At 42.8% G+C, this 26,200-nt stretch overlaps 1 protein-coding gene across 1 annotated transcript; it reads left to right on the top strand.

Annotated features, from left to right (window-relative positions):
• The first annotated feature begins 832 nt into the window (after positions 1 to 832).
• SH2D1B (SH2 domain containing 1B) lies at positions 833 to 26,200 on the top strand. The gene is made up of 4 exons (XM_072814430.1): positions 833 to 1,117; positions 15,373 to 15,436; positions 17,681 to 17,846; positions 19,900 to 26,200. Exons 1-4 carry the CDS (start codon positions 954 to 956, stop codon positions 19,938 to 19,940), a joined length of 435 nt encoding a protein of 144 aa, XP_072670531.1. The 5' UTR covers positions 833 to 953; the 3' UTR covers positions 19,941 to 26,200.

Below are 26,200 nucleotides of genomic sequence, written 5' to 3'. Positions count from 1 at the left end.
AGGAAGGAAGGAAGGGAGGGAGGAAGGAAGGGAGGAAAGAAGAAAGAAAAAAGGGTTTCTCATCAATACCAGCCTGTCTAAAGAGGGCTCAGTGTCTCTGCTGGATAAACTTTTCTTGGTCTTTCTTCCTGGTCTTCACATCACTGTGGTCCTCCAAAATGGAAGTTTCAAAGTCTCAAGGATAGTCAACCAAGGTTACTATATTCTTTTCTTCCACCTAGAGATGCATCCCTGAACTAATTGTGCCTACTCAGATGTCCCTCCCACCTGCACCAGCTCCTTCCCCAGAAAGCATAATGCTGGAAAATGTCCACAGCAGCCTTTCTTCATCAATGGCTAGGAGGCTCAACCAGGGACGGGCTGTCCTCCCCCACCGTGTTCAATTGCTTTCCATTCCCACTGACATCTTCCATTTTTCATGCATTTGACCCGTGCACATCCTACTCAACTGTTCCATTACATCTGGACGTACCTGGGCTCATTCAGCGTCTGAACACTTTTTGAGCACCTGTTACGATCCTAGCCTAGCATTATCATAGGCAGCTTCAGCAGGAAATAGGCATCTGTCACAGCAAAAGGTAGCGGCGTGCTCCCTGAAAGGAACATCGGCAGCCAGAGAGGGTGAAAATGGGTGATCTAGGGTGTTATACAGGGTTGCAACCCACTTCTAGGGAGCTCAGCTTCAGCACCGCAGCCCCAGACATGAAACATCACCGAGTAGACTGTACTCAACCTGCTTTCACATACTTCTGAGTCACACTACGGTCACTTAAGGCTGAAGTGTGTGGTCACTTCATCACCCCACCCCTCTCATTTCCTGAATCTTGTGAAACTGTTTTGAGTCCTGCAGAGCCGCCTCGTCTCACTCCTACCAGCTGGCGGAAGAATCGCCTCCAGACCCCGTGAGGCCCCTTCCTCCAGTTCCATCCTTGGAGCTGACCCGGGGCTTGGGCATGGATTACAGGGATATCCGAAGGCTCCCCACGGATCTGCCCTATTATCATGGCCCTCTGTCCAAGAAAGACTGTGAGACCCTGCTGCTCAAGGATGGGATAGATGGCAACTTCCTGCTAAGGGACAGCGAGTCTTTGCCAGGAGTTCTGTGCCTCTGCGTCTCGTGAGTAGTTTTATCTTTCACACCTCAGAACCTTACCCTGAATGCGGTGCTGATGCAGCCAAATACCAAAGAAATTGCATTTCACTCTGCCCTTGTGGCCCAAATGAGCAGAACGTGAACAAGGTGGGCAGTGCTTAAAAAGCCTGCAAGGAGAGTGTCTGTCCCAGGTCCTCCACCTGCCCTTCTCTCCCTGGTGCAAATGCCACCCCAGCAGACCCTCTGCAGCAGCAGGGGTGGGGGTGGCAGTGAAGGGAAGGGCTGCGGAGACCTGGAGGAGAGGTGGATACAGGGAAGGTGTATAGAGGATGGCTTATTTGCTCTGGAAAAGGCTAGATGTCCTTTATGAAATTTTAATCTGAGAGACTTGAGTGTTCACATTTTTCTGCGGGCTCCACTTGGGATACTTAAAATACGATTTCAAATTTTGTTAAGGTTGGTACAGAGCCTCAGCATGCATCATATCCTTTCGTCCTTCCTATAGCCTATCAAGGCCAGCATGAGCATTTTCTAGGTGAAGAATCAGAGACCCTGATTTCTCAACCAACTTGCTCATATTAAAAAAATTCCCCTGGCATTTCCAAAGAGTTCAGCATGAAATTCTAGTAGCTCGCCTGCTGAAGGAGCTTGTTAGTCCCGTTAAGGAAACAATCCTGGACAGGTATTCATGGGAACCTACTATCTTAAAATGTTCTGTTTAGAGAGATCACTGAAATTTTTCTTCTAGCAACTAGAGGAATAAAAACCCAAATGTGTCTACGCATATGCATTAGTGTTTCTGAGTGTGAGGACAAAAGAGATTTAATACTGACGAAATAGCAGAGATCTCTTTTTTTTTCTTTATATGATACCAAGGATGCAGGTAAAAGAAAGGTAGCCTTAAGAGGGTTAGCAGTTTGAATTCTCACTCTCAGGGATGAAGAGAAAGTTTACACGTATTTTTAAGCCACTGGTAATTCCTCTTTTGAGAATTGCACAGTCACCTTCTTCACCCATTTTTAGCTTGAGTTGTTTGTCTTCTGTTTACTGTTTTTTTGTTTTTCCTCCTAGTTTCTATTTAGGAAGGTAAAATATTTTTTTTTCCTAAGGACACGGACACAAAAGAAAACTATAGACCAATTTCAATTAAGATCCATTTTCAATAAACTGCTAACAAAACAGGAGCCAGTAACACATTAAGGAAGAAAATACACTAAGTTCAAGTTTGGTCCATTCCAAGAAGTCAAGGACGGTTCCACATTGGGTAAATTAGTAGCTTAATTACATATTAGTAGATCAAAGTTGACAAACTGCATAACTCACTCAAATGTGCTTAAAAGGTATTAGATAAAATTCAACATTCATCCCTTAATACACACACATACACATGCACACATGTACTTACATATTCTTAGTGATGCAAGATTAATTAAATATTATCTAATTAATATCTAATTATCTTAATTTCTTAATATTTGCTGCTAAAATAATGAATGAGCCAATGACACTCATTACCAACACTACTATGGAGCATTTTCTGAGAGATATGGGCAAGTGTTATTAGCCAAAGGAAATCAACGTAAAATTGAAAAGAAAGACACAAAATTATTATTATTTGCAGTTGACATGACTTCATCCCTGTGAAATCTAAGATTTAATTGAAAAAACCCTAAAAAGCAAATTTAAGAAAATTCAATAACAGTATCTGCTTATAAAATTGAAATCAAAATCATAGCTTCTTAATTAAGAAAAAAAAATAACTAGAAAAAAAAATAAAAGTAACCAGGAAGAAAAAAAAAGTAACCAGGAAGAAAATATGATAAAACAGGTAATTTACATTAGTAAAAATAAAAATAAAAATAAAATAATAATAATAATACCCAGGGTTAAATGTGATGTGAAATGTGGAAGGTGGAAGATCTGTCTGAGAAAACTTCAGAATCTACTGAGGAATTCACTAGAAGATGTACATCAAATCAGAGACTCAATTTAGAAGCATATCAGCTTACCATAATTAATCTATAAATCTGGTATGTTTCCAGTAAAAAAAAATCAACAGAATTTTTAAAGTTTTCTTCAAGAATCATAAAATGCATTCAGGTGGGATGTGGAATGCAGGAAACTTGCTAGAATAGCCAAAAAAGTTTTTTATTTAAAAAAGGGGACTAGAGGCACCTGGCTGGCTTAGTCAGGGGAACATCTGACTCTTGATCTCGGGGGTTGTGGGTGTGGAGACTACTTAAAAATAAAATCTTAAGAAAAGGGAGGAACTAGCTCTAGCAAATATTTAAAAACATTGTAAAATGACTGATTTCTACAGTAATTGAGTGTTTGGTACTGAGGCTCCTGGCTGACTCAGCTGGAGGAGCGTGTGATTCTTGATCTTGAGGTCATCAGTTTGAGCTCCATGTTGGGTGCAGAGATACTTAAGTAAATAGAAACTTCAGAAAAAAAAAAAAGAGTTTGGTGCTGACAGATCAATGGAATAGAAAACAGAATATGGTAGAAATAAGGCCAAATACATTGGAATTTAGCATATGATTAAAAGAGTATTTCAGGGGCACCTGGGTGGCTCAGTTGGTTAAGTGTCTGCCTTCAGCTCAGGTCATGATCCCAAGGTCCTAGGATTGAGCCCTGCAGCAGGCTCCATGCTCATCGGGGAGCTTGCTTCTTCCTCTCCCTCTGCCTGCTGCTCCCCCTATTTGTGCCCTCTCTCTCTCTGGGTCATATGAATAAGTAAAATCTTAAAAAAAAAAAAAGAGTATTTCACATCAACAATGATGAACAACCATGAATGGTGTTGGGGCGCTTGACTGGTGGCTTTGGAAAAAAATATACCCGAATTCCTTTCTTCTTAAAGGAAAGTTAATTCAAAGTGGTTCTAATGCATACATTATTTTTTTAAACATGAAACCACTAAGAAGAAACAATGAACTATTAAAATATATGCTTGGGGTTGAGAAGGGCCTTTCTAAGCAGAATGGAAAGCCCAGAAGCCAAAAAAGAAAAGTCTGATGAATCTGGCCACTATTAAAAAACAAAAACAAAAACAAAACTGCTGATAATAACACTTAAAAGACTATCAACAAAAAAATTTTTTTAAAAAGACTATCAACAAACTGACAGGACAAGTGAACCCTATGAACAGATAAATGCTTTTAAAAATTAATACAAAACTAGGGAAAGGGAAAGAGAAGGAGATTCTTTGAAACAGAAATGCAAAAAGTAAAGATAAGGAAAAATGTTAGATCTCATAACTGAAGAAATACAAACTGGAAAAATGATGAGATACCATTTTTACCTATTCAATAGGCAAGAATTAAAACTATGGAAATGCCCAAATGAAGTTAGGGTGTCAGGAAGCAGAAACCCTCACACAGGCTAATAACACAGTCTCTTCCAATGGTGACATGGCCCAAGCATAAAATGCATGGATGTAACCCTTGACCCTAAATTCACTAATAAAAACCTATCTTGGCTGGCTCAGTTGGTAGAGCATGTGACTCTTGATTTTGGGGTTGTGAGCCCTGCATTAAGTGTAGAGATTATCTAGAAAATTTTTTTGTAAAAACATCTATCTTACATGACCTCACAATAGCCTACCTTATTTTACATGTGACAGCAAGAGTATGTGCAAATTGATAACAAGATTGGGTAAATGTGTATGTGGCATGAAAAAACCTCCCAACATGTGTTGTAAGAAAAAGGCAAGATGCAAAGCATGATGCCATTTGTCTAAAAAAAAAAAAAAAAAAAAAAAAAGTAGGCCTGGATCTTTGTATATTTATACAAAATCTCTAAAAGGTATAGGGGAAACTTGTAATAGTGGGTTACAGTTAGGAAATTAAGAAAGAATGACTTGGGGTAAACATTGTGAACTTATTCATTTGATAGCTTTGCACTGTTCAAATGTTTTATATATGCACATATTACTTTTGTAACTAGAAAAAATGTCTAAAAAGGTAGTGAATCCCTATTATCTATTCAAACACTGTGCTAGGACCTAGGGAGATTCCCATAGGGAACCTGCAATTTTTTTCAAGAGATCCAAAACATGTAAATAGATTTAAACAAGGTAAAGTTTAAGAAGAGACAGTTTTATGCACATGGAAGGGCAGAAAATATGAGCAGGAGAGTTTTCTTAGACGGGGTGGGATTTGAGCTGAGAAGAGTGGTAAGATTTGATCACATGGAAATGGGATGGAAGTCATGTTAGGGAGGGAAGGGGGTAGGAATGGAGGTCTAGAGGTAGGATGTTTTAAAGCACAGATCAATCATACAGGGATCCTGAAAGGTAGCTTGGAGACCAGCTTTGGGAAAAGTAGGTTGGGGATAATATTATGGGGTCTGAGAAGAATGAGTCCATAGATGGCAGGAGGATACAGATGGTTTCCAGGCAGGGAAGTGACAAGACTAGAACTCCCCAAACTCTCTAAAACTAGAGTTTTAGGAGCTCCAATCTGGTGTGGAGGATGCACCAAAGCTGACAGGTGATGGTGGTTAAGACTGTTGTGTCTCCAGCTGGGAGATGGTGAGGAACTAGCGATGGGGGTGGGGGTGGGGGGACAAACAGTGGGAATGGGAAAAGAAGGTGCAAGGGATGTCATAGAGATAGGAAGATTTTGATCCAGACCTCAGGGTAGGTAGTCTCTACTGGGTTTCTCTTTAAAAATCAACATTTATTTTCAACTATTTTATGGAGTAGCAACCCAGCTCATGTGTTCTTCTAAAGCAAAAGTGATTAAGAACTGTAAAAAATAATACATCAGGGGTGCCTTGGTGGCTCAGTCAGTTGTGTCTGCCTTTGGCTCAGGTCATAATCCCAGTGTCGTGGGATCCCAGGATGCTGGGATGGAGAACCGCATCAGGCTCCCCGCTCAGTGAGGAGCCTGCTTCTCCCTCTCCCTCTCCCTATAACCTCAGTTCCACTCACACTCTCTCCCACTTTCTCTCTTAAATAAATAAATAAGTGAAATCTTTAAAAATAAAAAAAATAGGACAAAAATAATAAATCAAGTGAAGAAGGATGAATACACACTTGGGGGTCCCTGCACGTAATCAGGCCTCACCCTCTTCCCTGCCCAGGTCCCTGAAAGGCAGACACATTGCAGGTGCCCTCAGGTTTATGGCTCAGGTCAGATGGCCCCCATCTAAATGGACCTTATCATGATCCTTGTGAAATTTTGTTATCACAGAGATCAGTGCAGACCACTCAATTCTAGTTGTTCAACAAGTATTGAAAGTCTCTTACCTGCCAGGCACTACGCTAGGCACTCGATTGGTGCCTTCAACACAGCTCAAAGCCTAGTGGGGAAAATAAAGAAATAAATGGGGGGGGGGAGTAAACAGGCACCATGTGTACTGATGACTGCTCTCCATCAGGGCGGTTGGGAACTGAGAACAATGGGGTGACCCATTCATTGAGGGGTGGAGAGCCCAGGTGGACCTGGTAGTGGGAGGATGAGTAATAGAACCTGTACCTATTCATTCAACACGCAAATACCGAGCGCCTCTCCTGTTCCAGATACGGTTCTAGGCGGTGGTGAAATAGTGGCGAATGCTACAGGCATCGGTCTTGTCCTCCTGAGAGCACGTTCTAGCAAGAGGAGGCAATATGATGAAAACCAAACAGAATCATAGCATAGGGAGGGATAGAGGCGACTTTAGTTTAGGTACAGGAAAGGTTCCTCGGAGGAGGTTGCACAAAGCAATCCGTGCTTCAATACACAACCTTATGTGAGCAAAGCCAAAATGATGTGCAACCCAAGGATCAGCCTCTTTTCCCACATCAGTGCATTCAGAGCCACCATGAACGTGCTTCGCATGAGCCAAGCATTGTGGGAGGAATGTTACATTCCTTATCTCATTTACCCTTGTCACCTTAGTGGGTGACATTATCCCTGGTTTGGGGGGAAAGAAATGAGAGCTTCTCATTAAACAACTTGTACAACTTGTCAACATGTCATTATATATCCCCTCTTGCCAATGTCTCCAGTGCCACTGAAATATGTTCAAGGTTGTCACCTCAGAACTGTGTCTGTCATAAGGTGGCCAAGCAGGGGCCTGGAGGGCCTGGCAGTAGATCCCGATCTGTGGAGTCTTGCCATTCTGCTTCCCCAAACTGAGCTGCCCCTTCTTCTTTGCGGTGTGACAGCGGCAACATACCAGCTTCTATGCTTTCACAGACCTAAACAAAAATATTATGCGGAAGTTTAGAAATAAAGAAAGTCACACAGAGAGTTGGCCAAGAAGCATATACTACTGGGCAGAAAGCTCTGAGGTAAATGTGGACAGGAAATGTGACTTGATCGTTGAGCCTGATAGGAAACGTCAACGTGCCAAACCACTGTGTCTGCAAGTGTGACTTTGTGAGTGAGAAGGGGCTGGGTCTGTCTATGGAATCAGTAGAGTCACAACGGAGTCCATATCAGGAGGTGCAAGGGCTGCAGCTGTAGGCCTGGGGGGAGAGGAGGCACTTTGTAGCCAGAGGACGGTGAAGGGTCTGTGCCCTGACTTACCACCTGTCCTCTCTGAGGAGAATGCAGCAATAGGAAGGAGGAGAAAGAGAGAGAGAGAGACACCTGGAGCGGGGAGGGAGGGTCATTTTTAGCTCTCCAAGTCTGAGATCTTTGAAGACTCTAGAGCTCACAAAGAAAAGGGCATTTCAAACATTTTAGTTTATTTTAGAAAAATCAATTGCAGAGAAAGATATAAAAGAGAAAGCAAAATGTTCTCAGTGTCACCACATGGAAATGACTATGTCCAGTATTTCAGCACGCATGCCTCCAGACTGCTCTCTACCCCCGTGCATGTCTAGGGAGATGTATACGTGTGCACAAATGAGTCGTTAGACGTGATGATCTGCATGCTGTTTCTGCTAACGTGTTGTTAGTATCTTTCCACATCAAAAAAAGCGCCAATACACATCATCTTTTATTGCTTACTCTTTTACTGATTGGATATATCATAACTGGTACATAATCATACATTTACATTGTTTCCACTTTGGCCCAATGGAGCCAGTGTAATTGGAGACCATTAACATTTTTGTGCTTACATCTTTGAAAGTTTGCCCAACTCTCCCCTCAGACAAAAGCCTAGAACGGTTGATTTTAACAGACATTGGCAAATGAGCACCACAAAACGTTGTACCAAGGCACACCCCAATCAAGACAAGTGAGAAGGCCGGAAGCCAAAAGTCTTAAAATACTCTTTATTGACGTACATTTCACACTTGTGTCATGGCATAAAGAAACGCAGAATATCTTCATCATAGGGCAGTGAATTCCATTTCCTTCCAATGACCTTTTTGAGTTTGGTTATAAACTCAAAAGTTTATAAACTATAAACTCGAACGTGAAGAAGTTTGCCCGTAACACTGGTCACAGTGTGAGACCAATTGCTAATCGTGGATTTGTAATGAACCGAGCAAGGACGCAAAAATCACATGATGTCATTCATAAGGCCAAACCCCAATGAAAAGAGTAAAACAATTCAAAGACAAGCAGAAGCTCAGAAAACCTGTATTCTGACTCTCTCTCTCTCTTTTTAAGGATTTTATTTATTTGAGAGAGCGAGAGCGTGTGAGCAGTGAGGGGGGTGGGAGAGGGGGCAGAGGGACCAGCAGACTCCCTACGGAGGGAGGAGCCCAAAGAGGTGTAGGGGAGACTCACTCCACATGGGGCTCAACACGCAGCTCGATCCCAGGAACTTGGGATCATGACCTGAGCTGAAGTCAGACACCTAACCGACTGAGCTCCCCAGGTGCCCCTATTCTGACCTTTTCCAACTGAAAAGTTTCCTTTCAATTGAAAGGCAATGCCAAAGATTTGAAAATGGTCTTTAGTAGCCCTCTGTATTTCTCACATCTTAAATGGTGTTGAAGATTTCCACAGACAGCCAAGAAAGTAGGCATTTCAATACCTCCGGTATTATAAACCTTTGAAATGATTGAGTGCCCATCTGGCTCTGGCTCCTTGTTGTCATGTCCAGAGTGGTCTTCTTCTGTGGGAGGGTCACCCTCATGCCAGAGATCAAGCCACCATGTATTTACTAAGGACCTAACAGCAAATATAGGAAATCTTTTTCTTCTATCTAATGCCAAGACTAACAATGAAAATAGTCATAAGCATGAACGTAAAATGAACTTAAATTTGGTTTCCATATTAAAGCAAAAATAAATTCTGTTCATATACCATTTTATGTTATGCTTTTTATAGCTTTATTGAGGTATCATTGATATAAAATGAAACCTGTACAATTCAATGATTTTTGGCATTTGCTGACACTCGTGAAACCATCGCCACAGTCAAAATAATGAACATTTCCACTGCCTCCAAAACTTCTCACGTCCCTTCGTGATCTCTCCTTCCCACACCTCCCATTCAGACCCTAGTACACCATTGTCTGCTTTCTGGCACTACAGATTCATACGTATTTTCCAGAATTTAATGTAAATCAAATCATAAAATAGTAGCCCTTTTTGTCTGACTTCTTTCATCCAGAATGATTATTTTGAGATTCATCTGTATGGTTACCTGGGCCAGAGTTCACCCCATTCATTGCTGAGTAGTACTCCATTCTAGGGATACATTACAATCCATTTACTCAGCCAGAAAGATTACAATTGAAATTGATGTAAATATTTGCGATCAGTCTTGTGAACATATGATTTCATTTCATTTCTACGTGGAATTTAGGAAACAAAACAAATGAACAAAGGAAAAAAAGAGACAAACCGAGAAACACTCTTAATTTTAGAGAACACACACTGCTGGTCACCAGAGAGGAAAGGTGGGTGGGTGGATGGGGGCAACAGGTGACGGAGATTAAGAGTACCCCAATCGTGATGAGCGCTGAGAAACGTCTAGAATTGTTGAATCACTATATTGTACACCTGGAACTGATATAACACTGGATGTCAACTACACTGGAGTTAAAATTGAGTCATTTTAATTTATTTTTTAGACATTTTATTTATTTACTTGAGAGAAAGAGAGAGAGATTGACCAGTCAGAGAGAGGGAGAAGCAGACTCCCCACTGCACAGGGAGCCCCACTCAGGCCTTGATCCCAGAACCCCAGGATCATGACCTGAGCCAAAGGCAGACTCCGAACTGACTGAGCCACCCAGGTGCCCCAGATTGAGCCTTTTTGAACTGTTTGTTTTGTGTTCGTGTTTGGATAAAGACTGTTTCAGAGCAGCCGGTGAGCGTGTGGAATCGTAGTAGAAAGGTAACCACTGACATTACTAAGAGCTTAAGTGGTAAACTCTGCTTTCAGTAAAGAGATATTAACTCCTTTCAAGATCCAAAAGGTTCAAAACAGATTTTTTTTTTGAAGTTGCAGAACAAGGGATGAGATTGTTTGAAGATGAACAAATCAAAGGAAAGTATTCAGAGTTAGCTTAAACTTTACGTCTTTAGCATTCCCCATCTGTGTCAACAGATCATGCTTTTCCAATGGATGGAAACATTTGCATAAAAAGTCCTCAGAACCCAGAACTCCACCACTGATTCACCTTCTCTCTCTGCCTTCTTCCCTCCTCCTCCTCCCTTCATCCCTCCCTCTCTCCTTCCCTTTTTGCACATCAAAATTGTACTAAAAAGACCATTTTTACTTTATTTTTTGAAATTTTACTTTAAAATTTTCATTATTAACTAAAATTTAATAAGGTTTGGAGTGTTTGCTTTTTTTGATTACTTTTAATTAATTTTATTAATTTATTATCTGCTTGTTTGAGGGAAAGAGAGTAGGGGGAGGGGCAGAGGGAGAGAGAGAGAGAGGATAGAATCTTAAGCAGACTCTGTGCTGAGCGTGGAGCCTGATGTAGGGCTCCCATCCCAGGACCCTGAGAACACTATCCAAGCTGTAACGGAGAGTCAGACGCTTAACCAACTGTGCCACCAGGTGCCCCAATGAATGTAATCTAATGATAGTTATTTTTTTAAGATTTATTATTTGTTCCTTCATGAGAGACTCAGAGAGAGAGAGGCAGAGACAAAGGCAGAGGGAGAAGCAGCTCCCTGTGGGGAGCCCAATGCGGGACTCGATCCCAGGACCCTGGGATCACATCCTGAGCCAAAAGGAGATGCTCAACCGCTGAGCCACCCAGGTGTCTCAATCTACTGATAGTTTATATTAGAAAATATGTATTTATGTATTTTCATTAATTTAATGTTACTTACTATTTTGTAATATATTTATGATTTTTTAGATTGTAAATGTTTTAAATATTTAGTTCCTATGATCTTTGCTTTTTTAATAAATAATCAAATACTGGCACTGTCAGTTTTGTGCCAATATTGCCAATCTCAAAAAGTACACGTTTGGGCTTACAGATAGCATGCATTTCAGCTTTACTAAACTCAAATTGTTCCCCAAGACATTAGTATCTAATTACATCCCCATTAGTTGTAGGTAGAACTTTCTACATAGCTTTACATCATGGTCAATATTTTCCATGAGTAAACTCTCACGTCTTTGCCAACCTGGTATGAAATGATATCTACTTGTGGTGTAATTTGTATTTCTCTGGGGCACCCGGGTCGTTCAGTGGTTGAGTGTCTGCCTTTGGCTCAGATCCTGATCCTGGGCTACTGGGATCGAATCCTACATCGGGCTCCCTGCTCAGTAAGGAGTCTGCCTCTCTCTCTGCCCCTCCCCCTGCTTGTGTGCTCTTTCACTCTTCTTTTCTCTCAAATATGAAATAAAATCTTTTTTTTTAAATCTTTTAAAAAATTGTATTTCCCTGATTGATAGTGAAGTAAAACATCTTTTCATATGTTTTATCGGACAATTTCATTAGCCCTTTTTTATGATACATTGGTGTCATTTTTTTTTTAAGATTTTATTTATTTATTCATGAGGGACACAGAGAGAGGCAGAGACACAAGCAGAGGGAGAAGCAGGCTCCCTGCAGGGAGTCCGGTACAGGACTCAATCCCAGGACCCCGGGATCATGCCCTGAACCAAAAGGCAGACGGTCAACCACTGGGCCACCCAGGTGTCCCACACCATTATTCTTTAAACTTTTATATCGGGATCCCTGGGTGGCGCAGCGGTTTGGCGCCTGCCTTTGGCCTAGGGCGTGATCCTGGAGACCCGGGATCGAATCCCACATCGGGCTCCCGGTGCATGGAGCCTGCTTCTCCCTCTGCCTATGTCTCTGCCTCTCTCTCTCTCTCTCTGTGACTATCATAAATAAATAAAATAAAAAAAACTTTTATATCTTTTGTAAATATTTTTCATCTACTCAATTAAAAACAAAGAAAAAATAAGCATCAGCCCTGGCTATCATGTAAAGAATAATAATGAGATCAGAGAGAGAGGGGAAAAAATTGCTAGAACTATGTCCTTGAGTAGATAAAAATGGGTGGCATCCAGTGGAAGAGAGAGGAATTAGTTCCAGGAGCAGCATGCAAAGTTCATGCATGGTTACAAAGGCTGAGTATGTGAGCACTCGGCCGAATGGCTGTGGTGGCTCAGAGTCTGCAAATTCCCTTCCGATTGCTTGAATCTCTGTGAAGTCATCAGTGAAGTGAGGTGTTCAGGGTTTAAGGAGAAAGAGGACAGTGTACAGTCACTTGTTGAGGGAACAGGGAAGGAGATTATTGCCTGGAGGCTCCAGAGCCCACGGGAGGTCTGTGGTCATTAACTGAAAGGGAGACCAGTCAGCCCACCAAGGGAACCAAGGCAGGTGAGTGCCAAGAGTGCCAAGTGGTAGGGCCAAAGGACCGCAGGCTCTTGGGTCAAGGGCTGGAAGGGGTCAGCGAACAGAGGAAAGGATCTGGACGTGGGGGCCAGAGAGTGGGATGTGTGAAGTTCACACCATGAAGGGGTTGCAGTCATGGGCAATCACAAATTCAAAGTATAAGCGAGACTGGCCTCATGGCTTGTAACCCAGGCAGTTGCACAGAGCCCGACGTTCACAGGGCCCTGCACTCCGCCATCACCATCTGGAAATTTCTAACCATGTTTTGGCAAGGGGCCTTGCGTTTTCATTTTGCCCCGGGTCCCACTGTTCTGGTTATGAACACAGAGTGAGTGGCTGATGCAGGTGGAGGAGACGAGGCTGCTGCAGGAGAAGACTTTGAGGAACAGAGAAACTGTGGGGTGGGAGGGTCGTGTATGCATGAAGAGCGCCTGCTGAAGCTTTGGGCAGGAATAGCACTGAAGTTAGTGATCGTGAGCTAAGAGCTAGACCCTAGAGAAGTGAGGGGCAATAAGCAGGGGCACAACAACAGTGAAGGGTAGTAGGCGACAGCATCTGATGGCATGAAAAGCCCTGAATTTGGAGAAAGGAGAGAAACAACACAGAAGAGCCCTGACAACAAAGACGAGGACACTGGCCTCCCCCCTAGGTCCTGCAGGGAGAGGGCTTTGGGAGGAAGAGGCAGCCATGTAGATGGGAGTGGGGTGGGAGGCGGGGAGCGGTGTCCTGGGGGCAGAGCCAGGTTTCTCTTAGAGCAAGAAGGTGGTAGGGATGTTTAGAGAATGGGTTAATGACCGACAAGGCTGGGGTTCTGGTAATGATGACACAGAGATAAAGGGAATGATGAGATTAGCTCAGGAGGTTCAAGGCAGAGTGGAGGCAAGACTGTGAGCATCCGTTAGAGAGGGCTCCCCCATCACCATTGCTGTTGGGGTGAAGGCTTAGGGTCAGCATTGTCTTTTGATGTATGTTTAGTGCAAATGCTTGCTGAAAAACCCTGTTTCTTTTACACATTTTGCAAGTAGCATTTATAAAATAATAATTGGAACAAGGGGTATTCAAAAATAAGTTTCTATGTTTACCCAGTGACACTATAGATACTCATCTCACTGCTCTGTAATCTCTTATAGAGTTTTGTCCCCCCTAAACGTTCCAAAATAAATGCATAAAGGCATCACAAGTTCAATAAATCAATTTTTCTGTAAAGCACTGTTGCCACATGGCTTATTATTTCATTTTAAATGCCTTGCAAAGAAAAAGATCATATTTGAGCAACGTCTGTCTTTAGAACTTGGAAATCCATGGCCTTTGGACTAGTTGACATAGATGCTCCATTTGTTTTACTCTTTCATTTTCCTCTGGTGCAGATTTTCTTTTTTTCTTTTTTTTGGTGGAGATTTTCTTAGCTGATACTACAACAGCGTAATTAAAAATGAACTCATTTGAGAAGTTAAAATAAGATAGTTGGGTTTCAAAGAACTATGTGATCGGCCAAACACAATGTACGGACCTCCTTTGGATCTGATCTGAACGAGATGCTTCCGTGAAAAGAAAGTTGGGGGACTTTGTCACATGTGGACAAGGACTCACGGGGAATGTTGTGTTGCTTGTGATGTAATTTGGGGACACCCACTGGCTTAGTCTGGCCTCAGGAACCCCCGCAGAAAGGATTGGGATTTAAGGTCAATTGCCAAAGCCAATCAGTGACAATCAGTGATCAAATCTTCTGTGCCTTAAAGCTCTAAGTTGCTTTCTAAATTCCCAATTCAGTCAAATGATTCTTTGGCATAGGTACAAGCTCCGGGGGTGGGGGTGGGATCGGCAGATAATTTGGGCCTCCTGTCAATGTCTTTCATTCTCTCTCTCTTTTTTTTTTTTACACTTTAATACTTCTGGAGAATCAGAATAGGTTGACCAGTTGGTAGAGACATCTAATGTATGCACTTTCCTCCTGGGAAACTATTGTGAAACTGAGCCCTTACGATCAATGGTATCTTGGATTTGGAGAAATCCAGTAATGTATGTATGCTATGGAAATTGCTAGATAGAAAAAAAAAAAAAGAAAGGAAATTGCTAGATTGGGTCTGTTATCTAGATTCTGGTTACTTAGCCAGTGGCACCCGTTCCAAGAAGAGTAAGAGCACAGTATGTCACTTCCTTGGACAAAATTCCCAGCGTTCTCTGTTTTAATTAACACTAACTATGTCTATGAGTTCAAGGACGCATCATTTAGTAACCAATACAGGAATGGCTCAATGGTGTTTTGTATGTTGCATCAACTCAGAGCTAAGTGAAAAAAACTAGAGAGAAGTACCAAGACCATGGGAACAGTAAATTCTCTCTCCTGATCCTCTTTGCCACAAGCCCAGACTTCCACCATCAGAATAAGGGTCCCCGTTTCCAAACCTGTGTCTCTTTCAAATTCCCACAGTTGAGAATGCCTGAAAACGATCCGTTTCTTTTTGGGACCCAAGATTGCCAAAGGCATTGCGCTCAAAACTGAGCGGTAGATGGTCCCTGGATTTGCATATGAGAGCATTATGATTCACACAATCATCTTTCCGCAGGTTTAAAAATTTAGTCTACACGTACCGAATCTTCGAAGAGAGACGTGGGTTTTACAATATACAGGTAAGAACGTACGAGAACTCCTGCAACAGCATCAACAGAAGACACATAGACCAGCTCTAAAACCTGAGATGTGACCACCTAGAGGCATTTTAAAAAGGGAAGCAACTTGCAGAGGTAGAGTCAGATCAAAAGTAAACCTTGCCTTTCTCTGAGGGCAACGGGGAGCATCCCTGAATATTCACGGCTGTTGTTCAGACTTGTAGAGGCGCATGACCCCAGCTCCCGGTGCTTAAATGGGACCAGCCTGGACTCCGGGTGAGGCCACTGTCCAATTAGAAGACCACCCAGTGACCAGGGCAGGACGGGACGGGAGGGGGGCCAGGTCTGAACGTGCAGGAAGCCAAGGCAGCTCCACGGTTGTATGAAAATACAAAGGGAAACATCAGTCCATGGGCAGTCTTAGTCTGGGGGGGGGTCCTTTAATTTTTCTGGTTTACTGAGCACTAAGCAGAAAATCCTTATTGTTTTGAAATAATTCCTCTGGCTTAGGAAGCAGAGCAAAATAAGTTTAACCGAATCTTTACCAACAGAGAATCCTGAAATAATCTTTTTGAAACACTTGCAGACAAGGTTAAGCAGATTGTTCGCCACCAGATTTCTCAGAATCTTCAATATGCTAATGTTCATTGTGAATATCTAAAATAAATCAGAATATATCATGATCCCCAAACACATACACATATGTGGGTGTGTTGTATAGAGAGAATTTTTCTTTTCCTACAAAGGACGTTAGTGAGGCAGCTGACAAAATTTGAATAAGGTCTGTAGATTAGTAGGCAATACCACATCAAGATCAATTTCCTCATTTTATTTTTTTAAAGACTTTATTTATTTATTTATTTATTTATTTATTTATTTATTCGAGAGAGAGAGAGAGAGAGAGAGAGAGGCAGAGACATAGGCAGACAGAGAAGCAGGCTCCATGCAGGGAGCCTGACGTGGGCCTCAAACCTGGGAATCCAGGATCACGCCTTGAGTCGAAGGCAGGTGCTCAACCGCTGAGCCACCCGGGTGTCTGAATTTCCTCATTTTAATCACTGTGGTGCAGATATGTAATGCTCTTGCTTTTTTGAAAATACTGACGTATTTAGGGTTACAAAGCTATCATGTCTGCACTTAATCTCAAAAAAAATTTTTAAGAAGAATATGTATATGCATCACTATACATGTACATATATGTGTATGCATCTAGAAAAAGAAAATGAAAAGCAAATATGTACAATAAAGTGTTGACATATGGGGTATGAGGTGCATCTGGGTGGCTCAGGTTATGATCCCAGGGTCCTGGGGATCGAGCCTCACATGGAGGGGGGGTCCCTGCTGCACGAAGAGCCTACTCCCTCTGTCTCTGCCTTCTGCCCCCGGACTTGTGCTCTCTCTCTCTGTATCAAATAAATAAATATTGGGAAAAAAAACAATTTAAAAGACATTTGGGGTGTGGGTGAAGGATATATATATATATAAAAATTTTAAGAGCATTTTTGCAATTTTTCTTCCAATCTAAAATTATCTCGACATAAGATGTTTTCTAAAAAGAAACGTCTATTAACACTTTCTTTCCTTGGTCGAGCATGCTTTGGGAAATGGTGATAATTCCCCAGTATGCTGTTTTGTCTCTTGTCTGGACAAACCAGAGCGAGGCCCGGGAGTCAGCTCTAACTTGGACACGGGCACCTCGCTGAGGAGCAGCGACGCACTCAGAGCCCCTAGTGGGGGCTGGTGATGAGCGTCCATAGAACCTGCCCGAAGGCGACTTCAGCGTCCGCCTACATGTCTGGTGGAGGTTAACCACACTACATGTCAGAGAACTTTCTGGTTTCCACTTCTCTCTGCAGTTTGACATGGAGCCCTACGGGAAACACAGTGATCATCAAGAAAGCAGGCACAGTGTCTGGCACCAGCTCCCACAGGGTGACGGGCTGCACTAGTATCCCAAGCAGCATCCCAGGCAAGGTTGCCAAGGGTGGGGGCTCCCTTGGCGCTGCGGACCTAGGATCCTAGAGGACCCCCAATCCCGGATCCTCTCTGCCCACAGTAGCTCAGGTGACAGGCCGGTCTTAAAAATAAAGCTTTCTGAGTATTTCGATGGGTGTGAGCTCATAAGCGTGAACTGCCAGCTGCTCGTCTGCAGTCTTCCAGCTCCGACATAGCACTTCGTGGGGGGCTCAAACCCCTGCTTTGACAAGTGTCACAGTCCACACACAATACGTGGTGACGAGCCATCTTTTTCTTGTATTTTGGCAGACGGTGGAAGGTGCTCCCAAAGAGATCTTTCCAAACCTAAAAGAGTTGATCTCCAAGTTTGAGAAACCAAGCCAAGGGCTGGTGATGCACCTCATACAGCCGATAAAGAAAGCCAGCTCCTGCCCGAGGTGGAGAAGATCACAGATAAAGCTGGATAGTATTTACGGTAAAAACTCTCACACGAGAGTCAGAAAGGGATCGTGGTCCCATGTCTTCCCCCGGCCGACTCTGTAGAATTTATAGATGTGCACCCTGTTCTGTTGTGTTATCTCTTAAAGGCTTTGCCCACAAAAAGCAGGGTCGATCCTGTTGGGCAAGATCTTTATATATATATATATATATATATATATATATATATATATATATATATATATATATATTTTATTTATTCATTCATGAGAGACACAGAGAGAGAGAAGCAGAGACACAGGTAGAGGGGGAAGCAGGTTCCATGCAGGGAGCCCAATGTGGGTCTCGATCCCGGGTCTCCAGTATCAGACCCTGGGCTGAAAGCAGCGCTAAACCGCTGAGTCACCCGGGCTGCCTCTGTTGGGCAAGATCTAGTTGGGCAGGCTGTTTTTGAGCCCTGGGGGTGGCCCCCGCTTGGGGCCCTCTGCCTGGAGGGTCAGGAGAGCAGGAGCGGCCCCAGGGCGCTGACCCAGGGGAGAGCTGACCTTGAACTCATCCGTGACCTTACGCGATCCACAGGCTTGGGAGGAGATGGACAAGTAGGCCAAGTTTTCAAATGAGAAAATTGCCTCAATGCCCTCACCAAGGCTCATGCAGAGTCACGTTTTGCTCGGTGTTTGCGGAGCATTCATCTATTTAGTGTTAGGGGACGAGTTACTTCACATATCACCCTAACGGTATTAAGCCATGGTGGGAAATGAGAGGGGGTCGGTCACCTTGAGTGCGGAGAATCCACGCTGAGGCTGCTCAGATGGCATCACTTGCAGCCACGATCGCTTACCCACCCCCCTTGAAACCCTCTCTCAGGAAGTCCTCCCTCTCACACTTGTCGGTTATGATGTGGTTTGAATTTCACACGGATTTCCGGAGACATTTAGGGTTTACTACTGTCTTCTCATGGTGGCATGTGTGGTCCCATTGCCAAGCAGAGGGATTGCCGTTATCAGTGGCCAGGATGGGGGCACCGGGAGGAGGCACGAGCTCGGAGGAGGGCAGAGGGCAGAGTTCCAGGGAGCCCACAACCCCCCCACATCCTACTCTGTCTACTTCAGTCACCCTCTGGGCTGCCAGCTCAAGCTTCTCACTTCCCAGCAGAACTAAGCATGGGGTTTTAATGATTAAAATAAAAACCCCTCCTCTGCCACTGTTCCTCTGCCCCCTGCCAAGGACTCTGCACCCATATACATGCAGAGTCACTTCCTATAGGTTCAGCCACGGGTGTAGTCCCATGGCCACGTTGCACCAAAAGTTACAGAAAAAAAGAGCACAAAGTGGGGCAGAGCACTTTCCTAAGGGCCGCAGCCTAGGAAAAACCCAGATGAGTTGCTGAGGGTGGTGGGAGCCATGGCGGTATCGGTCCAGCGATGATAAAATAATCACAAATGCCAAGGAGAGAGTCCTTTAAAGATCTTTCCTAAGAACTGGGCTGGAGTCTTAGCACCCCAGCTGCCCTGGTAGGTAACCCCAAGCCTTCAGCTACCAAAGGGGAGACATCCTTTCCTCAGCTCATTGGCTTCCTCCCCTTCCCTCCGCCTCCTTAGAATAAGCTTCAGATGTTTTCACCCTGAGGGAGACACGGGGGTTCTGCTCGTCAGTGCAGGCATCTGGAGCTGAAACCTGGGTGCCTAAACTTATAAAGAGACCCCACTATTTTGCCGGGAGAGCTCCTTTTGATACCCCAGCCCTTCAAGAATCTTTTTTTTTTTTTAAGATTTTATTTATTTATTCATGAAAGAGAGAGAGGCAGAGATACAGGCAGAGGGAGAAGCAGGCTCCATGCAGGGAGCCCTATGTGGGACTTGATCCCGGGTCTCCAGGATCACGCCCTGGGCTGAAGGCAGGCGCTAAACCACTGAGCCACCCAGGGCTGCCCTGTGATACCCCAGGCCTTGAAGATGTCACTATGACGTGGCATCGAGGTCATCCTGTGCCTGGGGAGTGGTCATCTCTTCCATGAGTGAGGTTGGTCTGTGTGATTCCTGGGTGTTGAGCCTCATGGCTGGTCTTCTGCCGCCCCCCCTCCCCCACAGAGAACAACAGTAACAGTGACTATGTGGAGGTCTTACCCTGAAGACAAAGAGACTGAAGAAAGCAATTAGAGAAGAGATGGAGTGACAGCTCTCACTGGCAACCCTGCTTCTCCTGTAGGTGCGCATGTGGAATACTTAGCTCGCGGGGAGAATTCAGACTCTCTGAAGATGTTCCCAGAGAAATTGTTTCCCACATCTCTGCCTCCCGTGCACACGCCATGAGCCGCTTTGAGACTCCTTCCCCTCACCCCACTCCACTCTTCTTGCTGGGAATAGGACAGCCTGAACCTATTCTCAACTTCTTAAAGATACAGTTGCATCCTGGTGGATGCCCTCCTGCAGACCAGGCGATTGGAGACACAGCTTTGCATGGGAGAGAGCACACTCGGCCAGGAGTTAGGGACCCGAGTTCCAGCCCTGTGGCGATGTGACTTTGGAGAAGCCTCTTCCCCCGTCTGGGGGTCTCCATACCTTCATCTGTAAAACAAACACGTGTTCCCACCCCTCTGCTGAGCTGGGTTGTGCCTGATGGAGTTGAGGAGATCTGGGGTGATGGAGATGTACACGGGAGTGGCAAGGGATCTGAGTCCCAGCCTCCCAAACATCCAACATGGTCTCCGTACCTGCCTGTCCTGGTCTGAGTCATGGTGGGGGGCCCTGACCTCCCCCGTCGCCCGCCACCACCTGTCCTTCTCCCCCACATTCCAGTTCTTCTCTTTCTTACTAATCTTGATATTCTTGCCAAACACACCCACGGATATACTTTCTCCCTGGTTTTGCCCAATTTCACTTATGCACCAACAACTTCAGCAGTGCAGGTGTAGCCCTGTACCGCAGTGGTATCTGTGGGGATTTAAAAAATACTCAATTTCATGTAGTTCCTGTTCCCAACTAGACTTTAGGTGCCACCAAAGCATGGTTGGGTCTCCCTCATATTCCCCAGTGTGGAAATGTGCTGTGTAGAGCAATGGAAACATGTGCCCATTCTCAGGATTTTGACCAGAAGCATGGGTTTGTTGAATTGGTTCTAAATCTTTTGCATTTTTCTGCTAGTTCATAATTTTAATTAAGACCTGATTAGTGTGCAATGTACCAAATTCTATGCCCATTCTTTTACCTATCTCCAAGCCATAGTGATTCATTTTACCCAACTGGACGTATCTTCCAAATCACTTTTATCAGAGTTATGATTGAGAGGTCTTGAACTGGATGCCTACGTGATTTCCTTTACCTGAGCACCCAGGTATAGCACCTTACATGGTCCCCAGCACACTCCTCAAATGAGCAAACAGTAGCTGATGTTAACGTCATGTTATAAATCGCTAAAATGTTTTAGAAGACCATGAACAGGTCACGTGAAGAACAGCTGAAATATCTGGGCATATGGGACTGGAAGAGGGAAGATGTCTAAACCTGCAATAGGTGTATCAAGTATCTGGGTCACTTTTCTCTTAAAGAGGGTACAATGCCAGACCGCAGAACTCACACCAGTGGCTGGGTGTTTATGCGAGGGCGGTTTTAGCCATGTATCAGAAAGAACTCTGAAACCACTAGAGCAGATCTTTATGCAAACAGCCTGCCCTGTGCTGCAGTGGAAGTGGAAGGTGATTTTTTTTCCAAGGATATGGGAGAGATGCAGAAATTAGACTGCCTACCTGCAAGGTACCTTCCCATTTAGGGATCCTTGGATCCTACTGCCATCTTTTCACAACTCCAGTGGGAATCTCTCTCTCTCTCTCTCTCTCTCTATTTCTTTTGGACTTATATATGGAGAGTTAAGAAGCTAATCACATTCCTTAGTTCTTAGCTCATTATCACCATCAATCTATACAAGACATTTCTTCTGTTTTATTTCATTTTTATTCCCTTTGCCTCTAATTCTCATTCCAATGTTCGCACTCTCTCCCATAGGAAACAGCTCAATAGTATTTGATATATGCCCTTGACAGAATGCTGTAGAATGTACGGCATTGGTCGCGAATACGTAACTTTTATATTCACATACACAATATTCTACTGTTCCAATGATGTTATTACTTTTCTCATCTATATTGTTGAGCATAATTCAGTATCTTAAATGATGCATGGCATTCTGTAGTAGCCCTCCAACAAGGTTTGCTGATCCTTTCCTTTTTTTTTTTTTTATTTATGATAGTCAGAGAAAGAGAGAGAGAGAGAGAGAGAGAGGCAGAGACACAGGCAGAGGGAGAAGCAGGCTCCATGCACTGGGAGCCCCGACATGGGATTCAATCCCGGGTCTCCAGGATCGCACCCTGGGCCAAAGGCAGGCGCCAAACCGCTGCGCCACCCAGGGATCCCATGCTGATCCTTTCCTAAAGAGATAGACATCCTACAGAGATAGCAAATTTGTATGAGTCTCCCTATGGAAATGTAAGAGAATTCCTCTGAACCATATGGTCATAAAGTTTGTTCATGCTCAATTACGATGTAGTCAAACTCATCGAGTGCTTTTTGACTCCTGGTTAATAAGCCCTTCCTCATTCCAAGATCATGAAAAAAAAAAAATCTTACATTTTCTTTTACTGGCTTTTATAAATTTACCCCCTGCAGTAAAGGTTCTAGTGATAGCAAGGACTTTTGCATTTTTCACTGACACTCTCCCAGGATCTAGAAAATCCCATTACACATAGTTGGTGTTTAATAAGTGTATTTTTTAAAGATTTATTTATTCATGAGAGATATACAGAGAGAGGCAGAGACATAGGCAGAAGGAGAAGCAGGCTCCTTGTGAAGCAGGGAGTCCAATGCAGGGCTTGATCCCAGGACCCTGGGATCATACTCTGAGCCAAAGGCAGACGCTCAACCACTGAGGCACCCAGGTGCCCCTTAATAAATATTTTTTGCATGAAGGATGAATCCAGGGTTAACCTTTGTGTATGGTAAGAGATATTTCCAACTTTGTATTTCTCCATATATATTGAAGTAGTTTTCCCATTTCACCCTGTTTAGTAAACCATTTCCCCCTCTGGTTTCTGGTTCCTCCTTTATATCACAATGGTTCTAATCCTTTGGCTTTGCAGTACCTTATCATCTCGTAGGGGAGGTACTCATCAATATTTTTCAAACCAACTGGGTTACTTGCGGGCCTTGGTTCTTCCATACACATTTTAGTATAAATACATTATGTTGCTCAAAACATCTTGATGGGATTTTGAGTGAATTTGCAATTGGGGAGAACAGACATTCTTGTGATGTTGTCTCATGCATAAACATGCTACATCAGTTTATTCAAGTCTTTTTTGTTCTTTAATGGAATCACAAGTTTTCCATAGAAGTGTTGTATATTCTGTTACATTAATTCCTAATTATTTTTAGTTGTTATAAATTCTGTCTTATGTTTTATTATATTTGTAGCAGGCTATAGCCGTGGCAAGTAGATCTCATTAGATTTACTGGTTTACCTGTTGATCCTATTGTAAATGGAATTGTAAATTCTATGTAAATGATTTTGTCAGCTGTAAATAATACCACTTGGTTCTCTTTCAACACTTATGCATCTGTTTTCCATGTTTACTTGATTGCTAGGACCTCTAGTATACATTAAACCATAGTCATAAAAGTGGGCGTTCTTGTGTGGGTCCCAGTATTGCATGAAATGCATAGAAACTTTCTCCATTTCAGCACCATGTTTGTTGTAGCCTTTAAGATGACCATTTCAGGGGATCCCTGGATGGCTCAGTGGTTTGGTGGCTGCCTTTGGCCCAGGGCATGGTCCTGGAGTCTCAGGATCAAGTCCTTTCATGGAGCCTGCTTCTCTCTCTCTCTGTGTCTCTCATGAATAAATAAATAAAATCTTTAAAAAAAATAAGATGACCATTTTAATTTTTATCAGAAATGTTATGGCTGCTTGTCAGAAGAGTGTGTGACTCTTGATCTTAGGGCCATGAGTTTGAGCCTCACACTGAGTGTACAGATTACTTATATAAACTTAAAAAAAAAAAAACTTAAAATGCCTGGAAATTTATTAAGTGATTTGTTTCTGAATCTACTGAAATAGTCACATCCCTTTTATCTTCATTCCATTATAGAGGTGAATTATATTAGTAAAACTGCTGATATTATACCACCTTTCATTTGCTTCACTTGATCATGCTGTATTATTTTCAATAAACTGATGGGTTTAGTAAGTTAATACTTCATTTAAGACTTTTGCAGTAAAGCTCATAAGCCAAACAGAACTATAATTTACTGAATCATGGCTAGACTAATCATATAAAGTAAATGAAGCAGGCTTTCTCCTTTTTCTCTTTTCTGCTACAACTTTGTGAGGTAAGGATGATCTGATGCTTAGTTCATTAGTTTGAGGCTCTGGTGAAGAGGGGAGGGAATCTTTTATTTCTGTTTAAATATCTTCAATGCTTAGCATTTTATTCAATTATTTTGCTAGTTTTGGCATTCTTTGTTCTCTTGGGAATTTATCCACTTTATCTAAACTTTTTGCAAATATTGGCATACAGTTCACAATGTTATTTTTAAAGCTGTTGTGACTGTAGTCATACCTCCTTCTTCACTCTTGTGCCATCCTTTTTTATTAATCAACTTTATCAACCTTACCAGTCCTTTCAAAGCCAGCTTTTAGTTTTGTGAATCTTGTTTGTAGATTGTTATTCTCCATTTCAGTGATTTTTTTTTAATGCTTGATTCTTTTGGATTTATCTGGCTTATTTTCACATTTTCCAATAAATATATATAAAACATGACCAACAAATGGTACTATTTTAGTGGTACGCCACGAATTTTAACAGGGATAGTGTTTATTGCTCTTCAGGTCAAAGTATTCTTTTTTTTTTTTTCAAAGTATTCTTAATTTGTATAAAAACATCCTCTTCAATCCAAGGACAATTCAGTAGTTTGTAATTGTTAGTAAATACATATATTAGCTTTTAGTTTTGTGTCAATTCCAAAATACAGAGCATTCTAGTTACATAACATGGTTCAACTTGATTTCTGAGGCTTCCTTGATGAACATTCTGTGAATATTTCATTTGAGAATGGTTCTATTCATTTTAAGGTTCATTCTCAAGACCCACCCCATGTATTTAAGATTGCAAATCATGTAAAACAAATAATTGTATAGATTTTTCAACTATTTGATCTATCAATAAGTCTCTCATTTTAACTCAGTATATAATAGAGGTTAGTTTTCTAATTATAATAGTTTGTGTACAGATTTTTCCCTTTAGTTCTGTCATTCCCATTTTAACTATTTTAATGTTATATTTTAGGTGTATATCTTTTTATGGTCATAAATCATCTATTTCTTTTACATGAAGTGCTGCCCCCCCCCCCCTTTTTGGCCTTTAATTATATTTTGCTTCATATTTAAATTGCCATCCTGGCTTTCTTTTCTTTTTTTTAAGATTTTATTCATTTATTCATAGAGACACACACACACACAGAGAGAGAGAGAGAGAGAGAGAGAGGCAGAGACACAGGCAGAGGGAGAAGCAGGCTCCATGCAGGGAGCCCGACGCCAGACTCGATCCCGGGTCTCCAGGATCACACCCCAGGCTGCAGGTGGCCTAAACCGCTGCACTATGGGGGCTGCCTCTGGCTTTCTTTTCTTTTTTTTAATTTTTTTAAAATTTTTATTTATGATAGTCACAGAGAGAGAGAGAGAGAGAGAGGCAGAGACATAGGTAGAGGGAGAAGCAGGCTCCATGCACCGGGAGCCCGACGTGGGATTCAATCCCGGGTCTCCAGGATCGCGCCCTGGGCCAAAGGCAGGCGCTAAACCGCTGCGCCACCCAGGGTTCCCTTTATTTTCATTCATACTTTCCTAGTATGTAATTTTCCATCCCTTGGTTTTCAAGTTTTCTCATATTTTCTGTGTTAACTGTGTTCTGTAGACGAAATATTGCTGGATCTAAATTAAGATTCTTTCCTTTTGTTTGGTGAGTTCAAGACACTTACATTTATTACAATTTATTCTATTGGAATTTATGTCTGCCATTCTTATGAGCTGAGGGCTTGTGTCCTTCACCCCCATATGTTGAAGGCCTGACCCCCAGTGCAATGGCACTTAGAGGTGGGGCCTCTGGGAATTAGGTTTACAGAAAGCCATGAGGGTGGTGCTCTCATGATGCAATTAGGACCCTTATGAGAAAAGACACCAGAGTGCTCTCTCCACAAATAAGCACCAAGAAAGGCTTTGGGAGGACATTGCTGGAAGTGGCCCTCACCAGACACAGAACCCACTGGCACCTGATCTTGGACTTCCCATGCTCTGGAACTGTGAGAAATAAAGTTTAATAAAATATTTGTGGTTTAACCCACCCAA

Source organism: Canis lupus, chromosome 38, assembly GCF_048164855.1.
Source record: "Canis lupus baileyi chromosome 38, mCanLup2.hap1, whole genome shotgun sequence".
Lineage (NCBI taxonomy): Eukaryota > Metazoa > Chordata > Mammalia > Carnivora > Canidae > Canis > Canis lupus.
This window is presented reverse-complemented; position numbering and strand designations above follow the sequence as displayed.